The sequence below is a fragment of the Saccostrea cucullata genome, unplaced genomic scaffold (assembly GCF_032062105.1).
Source record: "Saccostrea cucullata isolate Sc308-1 unplaced genomic scaffold, CSIRO_AGI_Scuc_v1 ctg131, whole genome shotgun sequence".
NCBI classification, from domain to species: Eukaryota; Metazoa; Mollusca; class Bivalvia; order Ostreida; family Ostreidae; genus Saccostrea; species Saccostrea cuccullata.
In genome coordinates this window covers 119,987-144,581 of record NW_026930457.1, presented here as the reverse complement: position 1 = coordinate 144,581, position 24,595 = coordinate 119,987, and the positions used below count along the sequence as shown (strand labels likewise).

At 33.3% G+C, this 24,595-nt stretch overlaps 2 protein-coding genes across 3 annotated transcripts; one reads left to right on the top strand and one right to left on the bottom strand.

Annotated features, from left to right (window-relative positions):
* LOC134228665 (uncharacterized) lies at positions 1 to 19,365 on the bottom strand. Its single transcript, XM_062710345.1, has 14 exons — positions 19,281 to 19,365; positions 19,004 to 19,059; positions 18,761 to 18,813; positions 17,905 to 18,546; positions 17,564 to 17,753; positions 17,201 to 17,367; positions 16,502 to 16,603; positions 16,037 to 16,208; positions 4,656 to 4,748; positions 4,391 to 4,479; positions 3,586 to 3,686; positions 2,120 to 2,906; positions 1,295 to 1,400; positions 1 to 1,024 (listed from the first exon to the last, which is right to left on the bottom strand). The coding sequence occupies exons 2-13, from the start codon at positions 19,017 to 19,019 to the stop codon at positions 1,335 to 1,337; spliced, it is 2,478 nt and encodes an 825-aa protein (XP_062566329.1). The 5' UTR covers positions 19,020 to 19,059; positions 19,281 to 19,365; the 3' UTR covers positions 1 to 1,024; positions 1,295 to 1,334.
* A 2,059-nt stretch (positions 19,366 to 21,424) lies between these two features.
* On the top strand, positions 21,425 to 24,156 carry LOC134228657 (density-regulated protein homolog). 2 transcript variants are annotated; one of them, XM_062710334.1, is made up of 6 exons: positions 21,425 to 21,550; positions 21,939 to 21,958; positions 22,335 to 22,428; positions 22,684 to 22,842; positions 23,107 to 23,246; positions 24,053 to 24,156. In XM_062710334.1, exons 1-6 carry the CDS (start codon positions 21,463 to 21,465, stop codon positions 24,095 to 24,097), a joined length of 546 nt encoding a protein of 181 aa, XP_062566318.1. In that variant the 5' UTR covers positions 21,425 to 21,462; the 3' UTR covers positions 24,098 to 24,156. The 2 variants fall into 2 exon arrangements, with proteins under 2 accessions (XP_062566318.1, XP_062566317.1); XM_062710333.1 differs by having other exon boundaries at positions 21,426 to 21,550; positions 22,681 to 22,842.
* Positions 24,157 to 24,595: the final 439 nt, after the last annotated feature.

Genomic DNA, 24,595 nt, shown 5'->3' with positions numbered 1-24,595 from the left:
AGTACTGTAACCCCAAGAAATACAAAGAAATACAATTCAATTTTAATTTGTTATTTCATTGATAAATATAACAATGTGACAAAATAATACACCAGAGTGGTCACATTTTTTGAAGTAAAACTCTTTTTTTCTGAAAGACATGGCATCTTTATCTAATCATCATAACCAAGTTGTGAGGAAAGGGATGTAAAGCTATAACATTTTTACAATAAATATTGTGAGACTTAATTTAGTCAGTTTAAACCCAGGAAGTGTTGCTTAAAAAAATCTGCAGTTTCAATATTACACATGGTGGACACTTATTAAAATAAACTTTTTTATCTCATACACACATACTTAAAAAAGTTAAAATTTATTTGTTTTCAAAATCCTATTTAATAGAAAGTGCAGACTAGACAACTTTTTTAAAAAGTGGTCTAAACATTATACATATATACAATGGTAAACATGTACAGAATAAATAAATACCTAAAACAACAGAGGGTACTGGTTGCCTAATATTCTATAGTGCTATATACCTGGTATATACTACACAGTATATCAAACTCCATAAGGATAAATAATACTGGCTGTAGCTAGTGTAATCTACATAACATTTAATATTATTGAGCTATAAATAATAAAGGGAAACTCCTTAACCACACTCTGCAGGTGCATTGGAAATTAAAAAAAATGCATAGGTGCATTTACTGTGGGAGAGAGGGGAAAAAATAAAAATACACTTTTAAAATGCATTGTGTTCTACCATGTGAAAACATAAGTTGCTGTTTAACAGGAAGAATTATGGTAAATAGAGAAAGTACTCTTCAATTAAAAAGGTTATTTTTTCTCATTAAAATAGTATATGGATCATTAAAATTGTATTACTGCAAGCAATAAAAGATCAATTTCATAACAGTTATTCCTTTGATGGTTAAAACTGATGTAAATCTCGTGCAGCAGCTACAGAGTCATGTTTGTTATTTCCACGAGTTAACATCCTGGACGTTCAGATCAGCTCTTGTTTCCTCCCTCTCCTATAATCCTGAAAACAAAAAAATTAAACATCAGCCCCAGGCCACCAGATGTACATAACAATAAACATCATGATGAGAAAGGCTTGTCAATCATAAAATTACTTTCCAATGCAGTATATTATTTGGATTGAAATATTTTTGATATCTTCCATTAAAGATATACGTTTTGAGAGATATATCAGCTACAAAACCGTAATGTTTGATCCTGCACAAGTCTTTGCTTGACATTTTGTAAATATTGCAAGTAGCCATGTACCAGAAAACAAAAGATTTCTTACCTGCTTTATGTTCCTAGCTGGAAGGGCTTTAAGATGAAACTTAATTCTCTGCCATTTTCTTTGTATTGATTAACATTCTGTTTAACATCGATAGTGGTGAATTCTCCTGTAAGTAACATAAATGTAAAAAAACTTCCTTTTTAAATTTAGATAAGACTGAATTAACATTCAAAAACAAAAGAAAGAAACTATGAAGTTATCTCTGTCTAAGCTGGCTTTATTGAGGAATCACTGTCTAGTTAGTATAGTATGCCAGGGCATCAACGATAGTGGAAAACATGGGATAATTTGCATAAGGGGCGAAGCCCATTATGCATAAATTATCCCATGTTTCCCATTATCGTTGATGTCCCTGGCATACTACACTAACTTGACAGTGATTCCTTATATTTCCATTTCATTGTGAAATAAAATTGTAGATTTAGGCTTTAAAAATGTAGACATTGATTTAAATTACACGAGGACTCCCATGCCAATTTCAATAGTCCTTGCCCACTGATGTCAAACACAAAGGCAGCCGCATGAGATTTGCATGCATATTTAGCCTTCTTAGCGTAACACACAGAGACAGATGCGCACAAGATTTGCATGCATATTATGCCTCTTTAGATCATGACCTATCGACCCGCCTAATTTACTTTCCGGTAGAATTATCAAGAAATTAACCCCATTAACTTTCAAAGAGTTATCACAGAGGAAAAAATTAGAAATGGAAATATTAGTGAATCAATAGAAATTTCCTTTTGAATGACTTCACCAAATTGTCTGTAATTTTATTTGGTTTATATCATATATTTGTTTCAAAAGCAGGGGAAGTTGGCTTACCTCCCCTAAGACATTCTCCCTAGTTACAAGAGGATCTTTATCACTTTCATCATCTAAGAACACAGACAGCTGATCCTCAAAGGTTGTTTTGGGTTCATTAACTGATGTTATAGCACCTCCTTTAGGCTGAGAGCCAGAAGAAACATTATCTTGAAAACTCTGATTAGCATCCCTCCTATTGGGGGAAGATGTACTAGTCCCCTGTACAGTCTCTATACTTCTGTAATTGTTGTCTTGTGTAGATTGAGAGAGTCTGTCTGGTTTTGAACTATGAGACTGTGAATGGTGAGCATGAGGTACGGGTGAAATAGAACGATTTAACAGATCTGAATCCAATGAATTTAACACTGAGGATTTCTGTATCGATTTTGCTGCTGATATATTTTGCTGAACTGAGAATGAAGTCTTCCACACAACTGGAGACAGAGGTTTGGGGTTTTTATCAATTTCCTCTTGCCTCAAATCCAAGGAAAAGTCAATCAGGTTAGCTCCCTTGTCATCTTCCTCTGGCCAGTCACCATAACTACACTTCTGAGATTTCCACTCTGTGCTTCTGTTTACAAAGCTAACTCCATCCCCCTTGGTCCTCTCTCTCACACTGTTAGAATAAACGTCTGTTGTCAAAGATGTCTGCCTGTCACTGTCAGTCATGCCTTGTGCACTATAACTGTTTTTGGAGGAAGATGATCTCTTTGAAGTTTCAGAAAATTCAGAAATGTCTTTCTCTGGAGATATTCTGGAGTCTGGTGATAGTTTACTACAGTTACTGCAGTTCTTCATTGAGTTGCTTCAAAAATAAAAATTTGTAAAAGCTAATGTGTATGTCAAAGTATCATATATGCTCGCCTATAAGTCGGTCCGCCTATAAGTCAGTTGTACTTTTTAAGCTTATTTTGGTAGAATTTGCCAGTGACCTGCTTATAAGTCGGTACAACTTTTTGCCAGAATAAGTTGACAATTTCAAATCCATGTTCCAATTTTTTAACCTGGTTTTAATTAGGATTTTTAGAATTGACACTGATACACTGATAAATCATTAAACAAATAAGTATAAATGTAAAGTTAAGACAAAAATCAAAATGTTGAATAATTATGTAAATACATGTATTTTCGGTATACTGCAGTAATCTTAAGAGTGCATAAATAATGCTGCTACAATAACATAGAGACTTTGTTTAAAGATTATCCTCAGAATGGTTATAAAATACATTTCATTGTCCAGAAAAATACTGATCTTTTTATGATTCCCCTATAAGTCGGATATAGATCAGTTTTGGATCAAACTTTAACTCCAAAAAAATCAACTTATAGGCGAGTATATACGGTATATTAATTTCCGATTGTTTTTGTCAAAGTTGAATTTTCTTTCACAAATATTTACTACAGCCAAAATCTATTTAAAAATGAATCATTTTCCTTGAGTCACAAGCTGTCTAATGCCTGGCAGTACAGCGTGTACTTTGTACCTGTACTCTTCTAGACTGCTTTGTTGCTTGTTGACGGTTTCTCTTGTCGTGTCTAAGTTCAGCTGTAGCAGCCCCACCTCTCTCTGTTGTCTGTCATATAACTGAAAGGACAGCATAGACCGCTCTCAGTGAACTTAAAATGCTACCTAGTACATTGTGAAAACCATTACTTGCAAAGATTTTATCATGAAATTCAAACATGATTTCACAATCTTCTGATTTTTCTCCCCTCAAAATTAGAGATTAATAAATGTTTTGCATACAAACTGTTCCAATATATTCATGTAATGTTATTTCCGTACAACAAAACCAGGTTTTATGATAGGAAATTCTGCTCTTTTTTAAATGATTACAGAAGGCTCTTGCAACCTGAGGCTTTTTTAAGTGACATGTGATGTAAAACCGAGATCAAAACTGAATCATTAGCCTTCATTTTTATTCGTCTTTCGACATGAATCGTGTTAACAAATGCATTTATCTGCCCAAAAAGTCTTTAATGTCATTTTTTTATCAGAAGTCTTTCAAATACGCAAATAGTAAAACAGATCAGAGTTTTAGTCAAAAAAATACTAGATACCTGACAGCGTTTGTATCTCAAGCTGTCTCATGTTACCTTCAGACTTGAATTTTATAACGAAAAAAAAATCACAAGAGATTTTTTAAAAAAGGTCACAATTCAAAACAATTTAGCCTTGATTTAATAACCATAAATGCAAAGTACTTGGTATTTTCCAGTGTTACATAGTCTAGGGATATTTACTGGATCCACAACACATTACCTAATGTAACAAATTGGCATATTTACCTCTCTGATTTGGCGTAATTGTTGGTCTGTTCTATATTGCTTTGCTCTCATGGACTCAATCAAATTGTCTTTACATTTTTCTCTTTGACCTGTGGCATAATATGTTTTAAAAAAAAATTACATGTAGTTGGGAATGGACGTGCTTCTTAAATTAAGCTGATGCCAAAACCATGCAGCGCCAACACTTGGGTGTAGCAAAAGCTCATCTTAACTGTATCAAGGTAATCTAAAAAATAATGCACACATTGACAAATGAAAAACTCACAGAATTCATCTTGCACCAGGCTCAGCTGTTCTCGTATGTTTAATGCAGACATCATATGCTCTTGAAGGTCAAGCTCTTTCTTCTGCAGCAAAGCTTCAAAAGAAATCATTATTTTTTAATACAATGTTTGCCACAGGATTTCCAAGGCCCACACACTTTTCATTTTATTTTTGTCTGAAGACTTTATTGTTGTTGCTTGCTTACATTACATTTTACCATAGTTAGCTTTATAGAAAATCGCTAAAATGTGTCTCTTTCAGTAAAATTCATTTGCATTATTTCAGTAAGGGAGTGTAAGTCAAATACTCTTCAACCAATGATCAAATTTTCAACTGTCAAAAGGACAGCTTACCTCAGCAAATAATAGAAGGAGGTTTCTGTTTTCTATCACTGAATGCAAAAAATTGAGACAAACTTGCAAAAGTGAGACAATTTACTTAACACCCTTTCTATACTAATCTGCTAAAAGGGACATTTGTCCTTGATCATGAAGAAAGCATCATTTTTTTACAAGAGGATTCCAACATTATGTCAGTATTTCAAAAGTATTCTATACTATTCTTTTTTCTAAGAAAAAGACAAGTCAAGATCTAAAAAAAATAAAAGTACATGTACATGTATTTTCTCAATCGGTAATGTAAAGAACTATATGCGGTATATTGCATATATTTGCCCCGCACAAAAGTCAAATTTTGAAAACTTCCTGAAATGTGCTGAATTCAATAAATTGTATGAAAAATATAATTAAGAGAACATATTATTGTTTCAAATTAGTTTATTCACAATTTTTGTTTTTATGACGTCACAAACTAGTCCGATTTTATATCCTTTTTCAGAAATAGGACAAAATGGACAAAATTTCAACAATTTTTGCTTTAAAATTTATAGAGCGCAAGTTTGTTCAGGAACAATATTTACATATTTCATTGATATTATCAGTCTACACATTATATCAAAATATTGAGCCTGAACACACATGCGCTCGGTTACTTTTACTCAAATTATCGACGAAATATGTATATTTTTCTGTAGGATTCATAAAAAACTGAAATTTACGTCATGTTTGTGACGTCATTTCGTACATATGACGTCATTACTTATGAAAATATTCAGTGCGTTGAAGTCAGCATATACCCCCCTATTTAAGAACATAATTAAAAATATTTCTCCATCAAAGTTTGGTTTGGGGGGCAAATATCGGTTATTACCGAATAAAGTTCTTTTATTGAAAAAAACCTACATGTATTTGTTTGCAGGGCATTAATGTTCCAACTTTTGTGCCAAAAATCCTATTCCAACTAGAACTGTCCAAACAGGACAAACTACCCCCCGCTGGGTTTTTCAGAGGTAAGTTTTTCCATAATAGAGATATGCATCAAACATGCATCATACAATTTTCTTTTAGTGACCTTGATCTTGCACAGATGACCTTGGGTCAATGTCATAACACACCAATAAGTCATGGGCAATCTTTGTGTGAAATGAGAACCTACCAAGTTTATCCATAGGAAAGATATGGACCGGACACAAATTATGAAATTTTTCTTCCAGTGACCTTGAACTTCTGCAAATGACCTTGGGTCAAGGACATGACACACCCTTAGGTCATGGGAAATCTTTGTGTGAATGAGAACCTACCAAGTTTATCCATAAGAAAGATATGGACCGGACACAAATTATGAAATTTTTCTTCCAGTGACCTTGAACTTCCCCAAATGACCTTGGGTCAAGGTCATGATAAACCCTTAGGTCATGGGCAATCTTTATGTGAATGAGAACCTACCAAGTTTATCCATAAGAAAGATATGGACCGGACATGAATTATGAAATTTTTCTTCCAGTGATCTTGAACTTCTCCAAATGACCTTGAATCAAGGTCAAGACACACCCTTGGCTCATGGGCAATCTTTGTGTTAAATGAGAACCTACCAAGCTTATTTATCAGAAAGATATGGACTGGACACGAATTATGAAATTTTTCTACCATGACCTTGAACTTCCCCAAATGACCTTAGGTCAAGGTCATGACACACCCTTGGGTCATAGGCAATCTTTGTGTGGAGTAGTAGATTCTAATGTTCCTCCGTAAGAAAGATATGGACCGGACATGTTTGCAAAGGCAGACGGACAGAGACAGATGGATGGACAGACAGACGGACAAGGTGATTCCTATATACCCCCCAAACTATCCTGGTCACTCATCTAGAAAATATAGGTCAGATCCAGCACTAGAAGCAAGTTTGTTAGTGTGAATTCTTAAATGTATCAATCCTAAAAAAATTGGCAGATATAGGGCTAATATTTTCTTGCTGCTACATAAATGAACCTGATCCAAAAATGGTAATTCTTGGCTGAAAATGCACCATCTAAAGTTTGTCTGGTACAATGAAACATTCATGTACTCATCTGAACAATATAGAGCACAGAAGTGCTTAATAAAAACTCTTACCAAAAATTTTCAACCTGGGGCATTGATACAATCACCTTGGCAAGTGTATTACAATACACAAGAGTCCTATGGGCCTCAATGCTCACCTGAGTATGTTCTACATGTGTGGCCGTTTTGTTCTTCATCAGCAAATTCTTTTTTTCTATATATTCCCTTGTTAAACTTGATCCCCCTTTGTATTCCCACACTATCCCTGAGGGATCATGATTTGAACCAAGCTGAATTCTAACTATAGAAGAATGTTTCTTCATTATACCCCCCGCTTGAAAAGCAGGAGGGTATATAATAATCGTTAATTCCGTCCGTCTGCACGTCTGTCCGTCCGTCTGTTACGCTTTGGGGTACCCATCTCTTATCCGCAACTCCTCTCATACCACTGAATGAAATTTGATGAAACTTTCACAGAATCTTTATTACATATTGCCATTGTGCACCTCCTATTTTACTTTTTGATCTGACATATATTTTGGATTTTCCAGAGCAAAGCATGGACACTGCCATTTTATTCATATGGGAGGTGGGGGGTATCATTTAGTGAGCTCATCGCTCACAGTACCTCTAGTTAATATGACTAATCATGACTTTGCTGTTTCATGTAAAATTTTCATCAACCATTGTTGTGCCACCCTAACCTGAGGATCATGATGTGAAGAAACTTGACTACATATATTTATTAACACTGCCTGTGGATCAGTGTTTGAAATAGCCATGTGCCCGACCACCCGAGAAGCCCTGCTAGACGTGTAAAAATTTCTGTCTGTCCATCTGTAAACTTATCACATTTTCAACTTCTTCTCAACAACCACTGGGTCAATTTTGATTACACTTGGTACAAAGGGGAGGGGTGAAGGGAGTTTAAATTGTGAAAATGAAGGGCCAAGTCCCTTTCCAAGGGGAGGTAATCAAAAAAAGACAAAAATAGAGTGGGGTCATTAAAAAATCTTCTCAAGTACCACTGGGCCAGAAAAGCTGAAACTTATGTGGAAGCCTCCTGAGGTAGTGTAGATTCTAAATTGTTCAAATCATGGCCCTTGGGGGTATGGCGGGGCCACAATAGGGAATCCAAGTTTTACATAGAAATATATAAGAAAAAACTTTGAAAATCTTCTTCTCAAGAACCACTGGGCCAGAAAAGCTGAAACTTATGTGGAAGCACCATGGGGTAGTGTAGATTCCAAAATATTAAAATCATGACCCCTGGGGGTAGGGGGGGGCACAATAGATATTACAAGGGGGAGATCTGGTAAAAAAAAAAAAAACAGCATGGCCAAAGTTATTCAGATGAACAATGTGGCTCATGGGTCTCTTGTCCTATTTATATTCATGAAAAGCCTATAGTGGACCCACACTACCCCAGAGGAAAAGGAGTTGAACAAATTAGAATCGATGCTATCTGAGGATATGACAGAATGGCTTTGCTCTTCTTGAGAAGAAGATTTTTAGATATATCCGATAAGTCTTTGTGTGAAATTTTCAAAACTTTGACATTTCCTTCCTGACCACTTGCTCTTAATTTTTATGTATTAAAACAATACCTCTATATGCTTATTTTTACACAGGAGCACACGCAAAAACAGTGTGAAATGCTAAAAATAGATTATTTTCAGACATTATTGTTCTGCTCCAAATATGCGCTAAAAAGAACCAAAAATGTCAAATCACATTCGAAATCAACAGGTATTTAATTTATATGACTTATATCTTTAAAATGAAGGCAAATTCATTGCAATTCATTGCACATGAAAAATTATAAAGGAGCACAATGTAAGTATCACCCCATTTTTCTTGTCGTATTTTTTACAATTCTGACATGCATAACAGGTAATATTTTGAAAAGTCTTTGTGTGAAAATGTTGTAATTCATATTTTTTAAAAGAAATGACCCCTCTCTTTATTTTAACAAAGAAAAAAATATACCTTTATGATAAAATAAACGAGAAATATGACGTTTTCTTTTATTTTCGTACTCTTTTGTCATAAATATTGACCTTTCTGCACTAAAAAAAGGTAAGTAAGCACTGACAAACATCTGAATATAAAACTATTTTGCAAAAAACGAGTATTTTGTTTTGATTAGAAATAATTTAAACAGATAAACTCTTTTCTTCTTCATTCTAATCACACCCCCCCCCCCCACAATTTCCCCATCAACAACCAACACCTAATAGAACCTAGGAATGACTTTATACAATAAAATCTACATATACTATAAATCAATAAGTAAATATAGGTACAAGTACATTTCTGATTTTTTTTCTTAGTATCAAGGAAATACAATTAATGGTAAACATAAAATTAAACATATTTCCCTGATTTTAGGCGCTTTCTTTGCTGAATTTTATCTTATATTTTTTTGCGCTTTTATATCAGCATATCATGGAGATATTTCATTACCACTGTATTATCAACCAAAAGAGAATTCTAATATTAACAAACTCCATAAATCAAATAAAACTGTTATAAATGATAAAAAAAATTCTTGTAAACTGTGTACGTTTTTGATTTTATGACAATGTTATGCCTATAATCACAGTTGCAAAAGTCTGCGGAAAAAAACAAACGTCGCTATTGTGACGTCACATAACGCTGCTTTGACGTAGAACGACATAGGTCCCCCCTTAAGATACCCATGTAAAACTTTGATTGCCAAATGATGCTCACCTAACTCCTCATGAAAAATTCAGCTGAATATGAAGCTACCAGTATTTAAAGGATGTTGCTTCACAAAGAGTTAAGCCCACGAATGGTCAAAAAATGCCTCATCTAAAAAATAAATGAAATTTTGATAATAGATAGAATAGAATTCAAGCTTTATGGAACTGTTTTCCTTTTTTTGATATCTATTTTACTTTTCCTTTAAGAGAGCTTGCAGTATGGCATTGTTTTATAGAAAATTGTGAACGGAACGTCATAATTGCGTAATCAGTATAACGTGACGTAACGTCATATAGGACAATAAAAATTATTTGATTGTAAACAAAGAAATGACTTGATAATGGATAATTGACTACCAGGTATGACATAATCAGTTTAATAGAAGTGCGTTGCCTGTTATATTTTGCGATTCTAACAATGCAAGGCCCAATAGCAATGTTTTTGAATGTATAAGTTTGGGTTGGGGGTGGAGGAGAAAACCTCCACAAAAAATTAACATGCAGCAGCGATCCTCCTGATAAACTGCGTCCACAGGGGTCGGTAATACTATGTTTGATTTCACCTCTTCACTAAATACACCAAAGGAATATTTCTTTGTTCGTATTTGTATGTAAATATTTATGTATATAGTTAATACATAAAAAGTAAATATACTAGTAATCATTGGCCCCTGTGAATACACCTCCTCAAAAAGTTCTATTCCGTTAGGGGTGGATGGCTTCCTATAACTTTCATTTAATCAGGAATTCTCCAGTGTTTAACCTTTTTAGCCATGGACAGCATCTTGATAAAAATGTTCGTATCAAAACTAGGCAAAATAATATTGAACCCGCCCTACTCTGTTACGGACAAATACAAAATAAGATAACGGGATTTATTTCCAAATAAGTCATCTATGAGATTGCGCTTGCACCCCATTCATAACAATCAGTATTCATCTGTTTAAAGAAATTTTGCAACTCTGGTTGAATTCAATTTGCACGAAATTTTGATTGCAAAAAGATATTCTTGTCAGCAGTTTTGCCGAAACATTCGCTATATTGTTAAGAAAATAAACTCTTAATCCTTTTCTACCACATGAAACACCATCATCTACAGATACAATACTGTTAATAACCATTAAGCAACCATTTTCAACATTAAACCCTTTGAAAATTCGCATAAAAGAATCTGGGACTTGACAGTCATCATCATGGGTGATGTCCCAAGTTACGCTGTTCAGAAATTAACAAAATTAATGTAAAAAAAATTACAAGATCACTAAAAGTTGCCAGACATTACCGCACATTAATTTTACTATACACCACAAATTCATTATTGTGGACTGTTATGATAAAGACATCACTAAGACTACAACACACCTTTGAGCATGATGAGCTAGAAAAATCATTAACTTGTAATAAACCGAGAGTTTTACTTTTCCTATATGCCTCTCTTTGTATTAAGAGGCCTTTATTTATAAAGACATATTGGCGTCGGAAGCAAATTAAAGTGTGTGTGGGGGGGGGGGGGGGGGGGGGGTTAATACCTTAAAAAAAAAAACTGACAAGCAAAAGAAAAGGAAAAAGTCAATTTCCTAAAGTCGAAAGTCCTATTCCTTAGGGGGAGAGAGGGGGGGGGGGTTCGAACTTCAGTGCTTTCTTTTTCCAAACACGACCACTTTCCTCATTTTTAACCTATACTGCGACGTGCCTCTGGAAAGTGGGGGGCTAAACCATTTTCAATGACTAGGTATATATATGGCACGCCAAATTCACAAAAATGAGCAAATCATAGTTTCACAATCGATAAACTAGGTTATCGGTTGTAAACTATAGTTTACGGACTGTAAACTATAGTTAACAACGTTAATCTATATTTTACATCTGTAAACTATAGTTAACGCGATAATCTATGTTTCACAACCGTAATCTATACTTAACACCAAAAACTATCATTTGCGATTGCAAAACATAGATTATCTGATAAATACAGTTTCATGATTTGTAAACTATAGTTTACAAACCCTTAACTATAGTTAACGATCCTGATGAATATAGTTTTACGATTTGTGAAACTATGATTAACAACTCTTAACTAAGTTTACGATAGTTTATCTATGTTTATCAACAAAATCTATTGTTAACTTAAATATAGTTTTACAGATGAAAACTATACTTAACGAATCGTTATATGATTTGTAAACTAGGGTAGGATGGTGTAATTTCGACCACCTGGTTAATTTCGAACGTTTTTAAATACGTTAATATATTTTTCTTTATGGCGTATAATTGTATAACTGTGTATGCATATTTATATTATGCAGAAAGAAAACGTATTTTTAATATATTGTGTCCAAAATAATTTTATTTCCATGAGGGTTATTATGATATTTATTGGAAAATTACATAAAAGAAAAGGCTTTATCACCCGAAAAATTACAGACGAGTATATTTTTGGCCACTACGGCAAACTATCACCTCATAAAAATCTTCTATGGAAGGACAATCAATGGATATCCCTGGCGTGACATTTATCAAATATTATTTTGAAAATGAAATTTAAACCCTTTTAATCTATAGTATTTAGTTTTTGTAAATTAAATTGCAAATCAGCTGAACAGAAATCGGTCGAAGTTATCTCTACATGAATACGGCGTCAGTGGGTAACTTCGACCAATGTTAAATGACGTAATTTACTATCTGTCACCAGAAAGAATTCATGACCGTCCGGTAAAATATTAGAATATTAAGTATTATGTACATTAATACCTGGTAGAAACTAGGACTACAATAGTGATAAATAATTTTTATTTTTAATAAGTTTTATTTTTCTAAAATTATGTTGTCAGTTATGTCATCTTTAACACGTTTGATTCATCTATGTCATTGCATGACTTAATTGATTTTTTTTTAAAGTTGACACGCAGTTACGCATATTTACCGGAAAATGGTCATGGGTATAAATTGTTTTTTTTAATATACATGTAAATGGGTCAAGTCTCCATATCACATTAATGTTTAAAAGATTCAAAAGTAAATGTAAAATCTATTTTACGTTTTAAAAAATGGAGTCCGAAACCATTCAATATAAAAAGCGATTTATGGAAAGATATTAAATTCAACAACACGATTCACCTAAAGCACTCTAACATACATTGATGACAAAAAGCCCTCGTAACGTAGTGGTTAACATGTTCAGGTTAAGAGAAAAAAGGGTTCGGTATTATGCCCAACCTTGAGCTTTGGATAGAGTTCGAATCTTGTGAGAGTTTTTTTTCACACACCTTAAAACAAACCTAAATAAAACATGAAATTTTACAATCAGTTAGTTATTTAATAAACTAAAAGAGGCAGATATGTAAAAGATGACTCTGACAAGGTAATTATTGAAAAACATTTTATCATGAATTCTTACACTAAGAGTTGAAATTTTTTTGGTCTCAAAGTGGGGATTGTCCTATAGCCTTGGATACTTCTATTCTAAAACCATAAAACAGTAAATAATTGTGCCCCATTAAATATTAAACCTTGAATTTGTTGAAAATTAGTGTACAGAAAATTAGATATGAACATACATTTCATCAAAGTCTTGAAGTAGTACTGTACAAAGTAATAACATTTTATTTCTCACTTGGCAGCTAGATACGTATATTCCTCTCTCCAATCAACATCCCCCCTTATAATACTAAACAATAGATGAACAAATCAAATGCAATATCTCACGGTAATCAGACTGAGTGAAAAATCTTAGGGAAACTTAAATTTTATTTTTGTAAGTTTTCTTTTCAACCAAAGTGTTATTTAACGATCATTCAGTACTTGGGCAGGCTGGAACACCCCTGCCCCCCAAAAGGAAGAAGAGTCGGTTTTGTATTCAAGTCATCCGCCTTGTACCGTCGAAGGGGAGGAAGGGGCTCTGAACTTGACATAGTAGTTTTAAGTAAGTGTAAAAGATATACCGGTATTTAAAGACCAATTTTTCTGAACTAGGGTGTTTTATGCCTGAATTACTATTGCCAATTTACACTAAAAGATAGATAAATATTGATAAATTGCGGCTTTATCCCCTAAACAATATTATACGTTTACGTTCTTTATTCCTGCTAGTCCTGGAATTTTTTGTGGGTTCGTGGCTGCAACCCCCACCCCCAATATTTCTTCCTAGGACCTTCATAGCTCTAATAATGCCTGAAAAAAGAGGATTTGCTTTCCTTGATGAATTAACCCAAAAGCTACATGTAATCACTATGAGTATTAATTAAAAAAAGAAATAAAATTGATGTGTCTTTATTTATTTCATAAAACGTTTTATGTTGTTTCCGGTATTTAGTGCAAACTTTACTTTCACTTCTCACCTGCTGTAGACCATATCTTCCTGATTGTAGTTCGAATAGGCTGATATAAATGCATACAAACATGGTTTAAGAAAAAGTCGTGGTTTTAATTGAGGATGAAGATGTAAAATTTTATGTGTTATAATTATACATGTACGTGCGTATTTCGTGTTGTCCATTTTACTGAGCAATGCCAAACAATAACAATACGTCAATAGCGAATATGACTTTGAATATATTCAGTATTTGTACACAACTTCAAAATTAATGGGTTTTTTTTAAAGTTCTGTAGCTCTTATTTAGTATTTTTTCATGTATTCCTTTTTTTTGCTGATACATGATACATACGTTTTATACGCATGACTTCAAAGAAAAGTCCGAAGATATTTGTTTACCTCTAGTGTGGGATCAACTAATTACAGTAAACTGACCACCCACCCCACCCCACCCCCCCCCCCAAAAAAAAAAAAAATAAATAAATAGTGGACCTATACACCTACTAAAGTGTTAGTGAACAATTAAAAAATCATAGTATGATACTTTTTTTGTGAAAAATGTGTAATATTCTAACAAAGTCTATAACCATATAATTTACAAGGGGCAAAAGGGTTAAAACTGAGGAAATTCGGATTTTGGAAATGTTCTTTTTAAGGTATGAGCACACTTCTGCCCCACAAAATTTTTTTCATGAATAGAAACCTTTTGATGTTAGTTTTAAACTGAACCCTAAATAAATTTGGGGCAGGCCTGTGCTCTATGTAAAATTTGACTATTTAGCCCCGAAAAAGTGATAAATCAAGCAAATTCCTGATTTTCTATGATTTTGGAGCTATAGATCTTAGGTATACAAGTATGGAACTCCAAAATTTTTTCCACTTTGATAAACTACGATACCTAGACTACCTTTTAGGCAAAAAAATTTTGGCCAAAACTTCAGTTTATTTTTGACCATTTTACAGGGCATATTTTGACCCTTCGTGGGCCAGCCTCTTTCACATTTTTTATGATGCTTATACATGTACATGTACTTTACTGAAGGCAACATTGCACTGAGTGACAAATGGGAAATAACTCCTGCTAAATTGCTTAGATGAAAAACTAACAACACAAATTCAATTATCTTTTGATGAGGTCAGTCCTTGTATAGAGACAGTAGAGTGAGCATACCAATTAAGCATGAGGTTCATCATGGACTCTTTATGCCAAGCAGTTTTCAAATATTATAAAGGTTGGGAACTGCCTGATTAACTTATATCAATCATCCATGTTTTATTTTTACATTTTAAAGGACAGAGAGACTCCTGATAGCTTATCCAAAACAAAGTACCGGTAGTTACTCTTTGTTAAGTGTACATATTTGTATTTTGTATATTCTATATGCAATTACATGTATATGTTAAGCTGGGTACAAAAGTATTTTGGAAAGACAGTGGCTTTATTGGACAGTATTTCAATTAGTCTTTAAATACTTATAATCTTAATATGAAGAAAACTTGGGTAATAATGAATTCATCTTGCCAGTGTGCTGTACAGGAACATAATTGATGTATTCAAAATTTATAGCAATCATAGGACTGGTATTGAATAGTTAGTCCAGTTATGAATAAATGCTTTGACACACTCATCCATGTATTGGATTTGTTCATGGTATTTATGAATAGGGACATTTTTGTCTGGGCAAAAGCTGTTAAACTAGCAAAATACTTTTTAAAATACAGCATGCAGAATGATGGAGAGGTGCCCATCAGGACACAGAAGTCCTGCATATATTTTCAATAATTTGCATCCATACAGTTACTGACTCTAATGTAATAATTCTAGACCAAAGGATATGCACCATAGCAATGTATATACAAGACATGCTTTTCCTATCAATTTTTTAGTAAGCTGAAGTTTTGATATGGTGAATACTTCATACAAATAACTGTCTACCATATCAGCTCTTTTTAATATTGTAATCACCTTGTGTCTTATCGAGTTCCTGTTTGACCTCATTATATCTGTCCTTCCATTGGTTGGATTGTTTCAATGCATCTGTCTCTCGGTCCAAGCACTGCTTGTTGCGTAGATCCAGTTGTTTCAAACGCTCCCCAAGTTCCTTCATTTGAGCTGTTGCAGTCACAATATCTTTCTCCTGAATTAAAAATTTTGATGAGTTAACTTTCATTCTTATATTTTTATGCAGTTTTAATGTTATTGTGAACATTTGTACAAATTATAAAAAGGTTTGCTACAGATATGAGGAATAAACATTGCAATTTTTTTTTCTATCCTTCATGAAAGTTTGCTCAGCTGTGACACTTCAGTAAAGAGGGGAGGAAACCCTCATATAAATTATTGCTTGCATAAACATGTATGTACATCACTGAGAATTCTGTCTTACTGGAGGGCATATATACATTGTATCTTCACACATGTATAACATACCTTCAGCCTGAGAGCTGTACACATCTCTTGTTCTCTGCCTTCTAATTTTCCGATGGTGGAAGACATTTCTTTTATCTTTTCTGCTTGTGCCTGATATTTTTCCTGGAAGATTCAAAAATGTCCATGAGAAAATGGAATACAACATGTTATCCATCTCTTTTTCATGCTAGCAAACAATTTGAATTCAGTTAAACAATGAAAAAATATTTTCTTATGTTATCCAAAATTGCATTGTCTGGATAAAAATTACATGAATCCAAATTTGGAGAACTTCTAACTTGGATCATCTGTGCAGGCTGTCCTTGCTTAATACTGTGGAATCTTTTTAATTTGTGAGGGTCAATGTTCACGGGCAAGCAAAATTTTGTTTGTGGGTTACTCAATTGCTTCAATAAATCAATATGTTTACAAATAAACGGTTGTGGGGATGTAAATTTGTGGGTAGGGTTAACCCACAAAATTAAGGAACATTGGTCCCCCATTGGCACTCCCCAGGTAATTTTGTAAATGACAAAAGATAAGTATACATTGTATATAGGTCTACCCCTAAATACGATAAAATCAATAAGTTGCAGGCCTTTTTATAGTCTAGAGGGATAGACCTATATATACTTATCTTTCCTTGTTTACAGAATTACCTTGGCAGTGCTGATGGGTCCCCCATGAACAATGATGATTCTTAACCAACTGATGCTTTACCTCCAGCTCCTTTATATGTATGCCTTGATAATCATTTTCCTGACAGAGTTTTGTCAGCTGCTCCTGTGTTGTTTCCAGAGTGGAGTTCTGGCACGTGCTTTCGTTACTTAAGGCCTTTAATTTTGCTATAGCCATCCTCAATTGTTTTGTCCTATGTTGAACTTCATCTTCAAAGCAAAATAATGATGCATGTATCAACATTTTAAGAAATATATTTCACCCGTTTTTAAGCTACAGTCTATATGCTATGCTTTGCAATTTATATGTCAAACATTCTCCTAACTATCTACTCTACGTGCATGTTTTCAAATCAGTTATGCATAGTACCTTTGCAAAATCTTCTTTTAAATATCAAATAATCACCTTGAGCCTTTGCAAGCTTCTGTTCTAATGTTAAAATTCTATGTCGATCCTGCTCCCATGCAATCAGCTGTTGCTGGTGGGCCATCATCATGTCATTTAGTTCCCGATCTCTGTCCTGAAGTTCCGTGACTAATAGCTGTATTTCATTTCTCTGTTTGTAAACTGTTGTGTTTTGATTTTCCCTACATGTCTGAAATTATACTTTGACATGTTTGAAATTACAAATGTATAATATAGAATATACATGTATAAGAAAGTATGAAAGGTTTTTTCTGAAATGAAAAATGCAAAAAGAAGTAGAAATCAGTTTTTTAATATGAAAATCATTTCTAAGAACTTACAGTTAAGGATTTACTATGAGAACTTTCTTTTCTTTGATTAGAAGTGGATAAGAGATGTTGTTTAGTGGAAGACAGACTAAGGGGTTCTTTTGCTGTAGATGAATACTGGTGTCCATCAGGATATCTACCAGTCTCTATCGTTGGTGAATACTTGTGTCCATCAGAATATCTACCAGTCTCCGGGGAGTTTCTCCTTCTACTTCCACCAGCATTGTTCCCATCACTAGTTGATATGGAGGAGTTATATCCCTTTTGTCTTCCTATTTCCCCATTTCTCAGCTCTTCAACTCTTTTGGGAGATCCTGCTGATGGAATAGTTTGATAATAAACATTGTTTTCTGAAGAACTGGGGTCACCTCCCTTGCTGCTGGACAAATATTGTGAATTTGGTTGAGCTGCTACTCTCTCGGAAATTAACTGAGAGTTACAATTTCTGCCTGCAGAAGGCATTGTTGAAGCTCTCCAGTGTTCTCCCGGATTGACTGCTGAAGATCCTGATGAGCCCACTTTGTGACTCAGATATTGAGATTCTGGAGTATGAAGAGGGATGTCTTGAGATCTGGGAGGAACTTTCTCCCCAACCTGGTCTTCGGACAATCTGCTCTGTGCTCTTTTCCGTGTTGAAAATGGTGGGATAGTGGACTGAAATATTTAGCATACATGACTAGATACAGTATCATATTCATTTATCACTAGAACAGTTTCAAAAAAATATATTAATTTGTTAAGTAGAGCTGTTAAATTCTGCATACTTGAAAATTTTGTTCCTTCAAATTTATCGGAACATACTTCCTAAAATTTTCTCTTTGCAAGAATTTATTTTATGTAGTTCATTTACTTAATGACTATATTTTACCTTAATAGGTGTGCTGTGTATAGGTATTTCCTCATTTGGGACAGGGAGAAATTCTGTATAATAAGGGAAAAAATTGTCATATACATGTACATTAAAAAGAGCTATGTTACCCATTAAAGGTGTTTCCAATAGGTAGATAAAACAAAGAGCAGGTTGATAATATATAATTTTAGAAGATGTACAGAAAACTATTCAGAAAAAGTGTATGTCATAAAATACAACAGTAATTAACATGCTACCTACCCGATTCATTCATCATGCCGCATCTTTCCGTTCAATGGCCATGCATAAGATTATGCCTATAAATAGATTTGCAACATTGAAAATTTTGATGGTTAACTTGTTTTTGATTTAAAAGTCACAGAGTCAATCATTTGCTGACTGTGATAAAAAAGTTATCTTTTTACTTTCATAAACATGTGGGTACAAGTCCAACTCTGAAAAATGCAACCTTTTAAAATCATAACAAGATTTTTTTTTAAATATGTATGTAAAAACTTCATTAGAGGAAAATTTCTACCTTTGATTACTGATTCTGTAGAGTAAAAGAAACGGAATATATTTTTTAGCTTCTGTAACGACGCGACGGTTTCACTCTTTTGTTTACAAATAATCCACTTCCTGTAATATTATTACCTCGTACAAATAAAACTCTATTTGGCATTAAAAAATGTCGTGAAAATTTGCAGATCTAGTTTGAGAATGATAAGTTGATTTTTTGACTAAGTACCAATTGAGTAAATATAATTTTAACTTAGAAAGTTAAAGACTTTCTCAAGTACCAAAGCGATATTGTACAAGTTATCAACGAACTTATTAATCGGAAGTCCTCTTAATTTTTCCTAAGACCTGTCAAGTCAACGTGAGGTGAGTTATTAAAAATATCATTAATATGATTTAGAAAGCCTTAAAATTAGATCTAATGTAAGGATAAGTCAATGGAAATGTAATAATCATCTTTGTTTTAATGTCATTATCTTTAAATAATAGGAATGATTGGGAGATTTTTTTAAGTGAACATACACTGAGGTGAAAATAATAGAACAGTTGCACTTACAAGCTACAAGTGCATGTAGCATAATGTAAGGAGATTACAGTACATAGTTTCTTAGAGTTGCAAGTGTCCAGACAAAGGGACATCTTAACTGCTCTGTTCTCTCATTTCATTTTTAATAACTTATCTAAAGGAGGGAACAGACTACAGAGCAGATAAGATGACCCTATGAACCAGATGCTCGCTCACAGAAGTCAGCAGTTTTAATTAACAATGATAGGCTTCCCAAACCCATCGTCTCAAGCCATGGTTGGGAGTCCACCTATAGTTCTCTCCTACCTGTGGCTGCTTGATCGCATTAATTGTCGTAATCTTAAATATTTACACCTCTTTGCTGTGGCATCATGATCAGCCTGTGATAATATTTGTTTCATCGCATTGACATCATCACTACACAAAAATATTTTGTAAACTGCAATTGGTTATTAAAGGTCATGACAAAGTTAATTTTCTGACAATGCTTTACTCGCATTATTTAATATTTTAATGAAATATTCTCTTCTCATTCAACCACGACCAGAATGGGAGAGGATCGTACATTTTGTCCATGGTTTGCGACAATGTCCCAAACCAAGCCTACTGGTTGCTGTTTACACATGTAGACATATATATTGATAAAGTTGTAGACTTTTAAGCATTACTTGACAGTAAAATCTGCTTGTAACAAATTTCCATGGACTGCTGATTTTGCCCCATTAATCGCTTTGAGTGTAATCTGCTTTAACCATGAAGTTAACAAAATATTTTAAAGCCATGGTGAATGAAATCACTTGACTGTATAAGCATAAATTTAAAACAAGCATGTTTGCTAAAAGTGTGTTTTACTGTATTTATAAAGCTATTGACTCCTATAATATTTATTGTCTCATAATTGTAATTTTATTTATTGTATATATGTATATGTGTTTTTAAAGAAGGCCCTGAGGAAGACTGACTACAGTATTATTATTATTATTATTATTATAATGCACTGAACAGATCAACCTTCATCACCTGCATACTGAGTTTATATATCTCAGTTGATTCAATATGCAAGAGCATGCTCTATGTATGAACAATTTTTAAAATGAGGTGAATTATTAACAAAAAAGTTGATGAAACAAGAATATCAGCAGTCTTGTTTAAAGTCATCATTTGGTAAGGTCTATGGTCGATACAATGACCTTGTCAGCAAATACAATTTATCATTGAGTAAATGCTGACTGACGTTTTTCATACTAATTGTTAGTCCATTATTTATACACTGAATTGACAATCAATTTTTACATTGTTTCACGATCATGACAAGGAGTACACGGCAGGTGTGACCGGTCGGCAGGGGATGCTCACTCCTCCATGGCACCTGATCCTACCTCTGATGTTTTGGAGGTCCATGTTTGCTCTGCTCCTATTTTGTATTGTTTTATGTACTTTTGACCTTGAATATGGTTTGTTATCTAAATATGTTTCATCAATTTAATACCAAGCATTAAGGAAGCATCATTAGGTAGTGTAGTTTCAAGTTTATTAAATCTTGATCCCTTGGGTAGGGCGAGGTCATTTTTAGGAAAGTTTTAGTACATAGAAAATAGAAATATATGGAGAAAGTTAAATGTTGGGGTCTTTTGTGATACTGAAGTTTCATCATAAAAGTTTTTTTTATATAGGTATGGCAGAAGTTCAGGAAAGGCAGTTTTTTGAAATAGAAGGACCAAGAGCAGATGTATCCTACCCATTAAAAGTCACATACTGTGGAGGTATTTATCATCATATAGAATTATGAAGTGTACTTCAGTATTTAAATTCTTAAACTTTAAGGCTATACAAATAAATAACAAATTATTACACATAATTCTCCGATATTCATTAACTGCATTATTACTTAATTACACAAAGATATTCAAGCAGAGAAAGTAAAGATGAAAAGTTTGTCTGAAATTTTTAAAATAGAACTTGAAAGTACCGGTATACATGAAGTTTTTAACTCTTGCACAGTTAGTATGTCTGTAACCCTGTTTGGTTTGGTTTGAATTGTTCCTTCCTTTCAGCTGAATTTTATTTTTTGAATATTAAAACAGTTTTAATTATTACAATTATAACCAAGATTAAGATTTCATATTTCATTCTGATTTTTTTTTATTTCAGAATGTACGATGCCTTTGGAGGTAGGTTAAGGCTTTTGTTTTAATGACACATCAAGCTTCATATAATCAAGTTAGGAAAGAAAATCAGCTTCTCACACACTTTAAATGCTAGCCAAATCATTTTAATATTCCTTTTAACATAATAATGATAAGACCTAAATATTACATACTTAATGTGATAATCATGATTCTGGTGCATTGGAGGGGGGGGGGGGTGAAAAGGGCCTTTATTTATCGACTCAAGGATGGAATAGTGAGTTTTCAAGGGAAAAAAATAACTCTTGCTTGAGGAAAGGCAAGAAAATATGCACTGCTGTAATAATTGTAGAATAGTTCCCCCTTTTGTTTTTTAATTGATTTAAAATGCATTGTGTCATTTTTCTTTTCCCTTTTCCAGTACTGTGAATATTACCCAAATTATGAAAAATGCAAAGCATGGCTTGAGAAAAATTTACCAGACGAATTCAGCAAATTGATGAGTGATAAACCTGGTAAGATTTATATGTACAGTGAAGCCTTGCTATTGTATAATCTAATCTGTATTTAAAAAAAAAAAAAAAGGCCAGCAACTTATTCAGAAAATTGTTTTAAGAAATTTTATTTTTGTTTTCTGACTACAGTTATTTTTATTTTGAATAAAGAAGTGAAATCAAATGGGATTTACTGTTTGTAATATACCCAGTAGTTTCAGAGTATCTAAATAAAGAAGGATAACTGTATACCGGTATTCTCTCCTTCAACAGCAGATGAGGGAGATGGTGATACAGATAAAAAACGACAGAAGCGGGGCGGTAAAGGACAGATAAAAACAAAGAAGAAGTCCGAACCTAAAGGCATCAGGCTGGGTACGGCGAAAAGAGGAAAGAAGAAGCACATCACAGTGGTTATAGGACTGGGGACGTATGGTAATTATGTAGTCATAACTTTTATAAAGCTTTGAAGTTTCATTAATTATGTAAAGATTTACTATGAAGGAAGAACAACAGTCATTGAATTAAATACTTGGACTAATATATTCTTGATTGTTAAATTTATTAGTAGTATTCGAAAACTTTAAATATTTCTCTTTCTATAAAAGTTCACAATTTTTTTTTTTCTTAAAATCAAAAGACCGAGTTCTACGCACAATGTTAATGTTCTCTGTACACAATGTATTTTTTGTCACACAGATATTGATCTGAAGGAAGCCAGCAAAGTGTTCTCATCAAAGTTCTCCTGCGGATCCTCGGTAACCGGGGACGACGAAATCGTCATTCAGGGGGATGTCTCAGATGATCTGTTTGAGTTCTTACCAGAAAAATGGCCACAGGTAGGTTGTTCATCATGGACTTATAATGCTAAGAAACCTTCTTGTAAATGAAAACTAAACCATCAATCATTGAGATTACATAGTTTCCCTTATTTGCCATCATACATTAAACATATATTTTATGGCCCACTTTTATTCTTGCCTCTTTTACTCTTGTTGTCAGTAGACAATTTCAAATCAGGATGAATTCAACAGTCAGCGTTATCTTTCTTTTCTCTGGTTTTGTTCCAATAATTGTTTATAATAAAAAAATCTTAACAATTGTAGGTACCTTCCATATGTTCGATTACAAACATTTTATTACAATTACATTCATACATTGTAATAGCTTGTTTCATTTAATTAACAAATCATTCTTTGAGAGTGCAAGATTTTACAGTTTTTAGCTCACCTGAGCCCTTTTCCAAGGGGAGATAATTATGAATTAGAGAAAAATTAATGACATTTAAAAAAATCTTCTTCTCAATAACCACTGGGCCAGGAAAGATGAAACTCATGTGATGAATTCAACACATTCAAAATGGCCGATATTTTACATAGGAATATATAGGAAAAAATCTTTAAAAATCTTCTTCTCTAAAACTCATGTTCATCCTCAGGTAGTGTAGTTCAATAATTGTTTATACAACAATTGTAGGTACCTTCCATATGTTCGATTACAAACATTTTATTACAATTACATTCATACATTGTAATAGCTTGTTTCACTTCATTAACAAATCATCCTTTTAGAGTGCAAGATTTTACAATTTTTTAAAAGTCAAATTCTTGTTTTGTTATAAATTTTAATTATCTTTTTTCCTCAGATTGATGAAGATGATATAGATGATGTTGGAGAAATGAAGAAGTAGGAGTAAATAATGCATAATTTAATTGTTATTTTACATGTATATTAAAAACAAAGACTTTTTGCAATATCTTTGTTGTCTGTTTGAGAGTTTAGAGATAAATTGGAAAGGGTTTTTTCTTACACATAGATATGTATGATCTCCTATATACAGCAAAACTCAATTATAACGAAGTCACTGGGACCTATAAAATTACTTCGTTGTATCCATAATTCGTTATATCCCTATAAGGAATTCATTAAAATTTATAAAGCTGGAGATCCAAGATAGCTTCGCTATATCAGTGAATTCACAATATCTGTGTCGTATTAAAAGAGTATTGGCTGTATGCCTCCTATGTACATTGTTTTCTTCAAGGAAAAAAATTGACTCCCTATTGTGGTCCCGCCCTGCTTAAAGAAGGTCATGATATGAACTATCTGAAAATGCTAGCAAATAAGTATGATTAATCATAGTTTTACTTTAACAATTTTTAAAATCATTCTATTTTAAACCAATCTA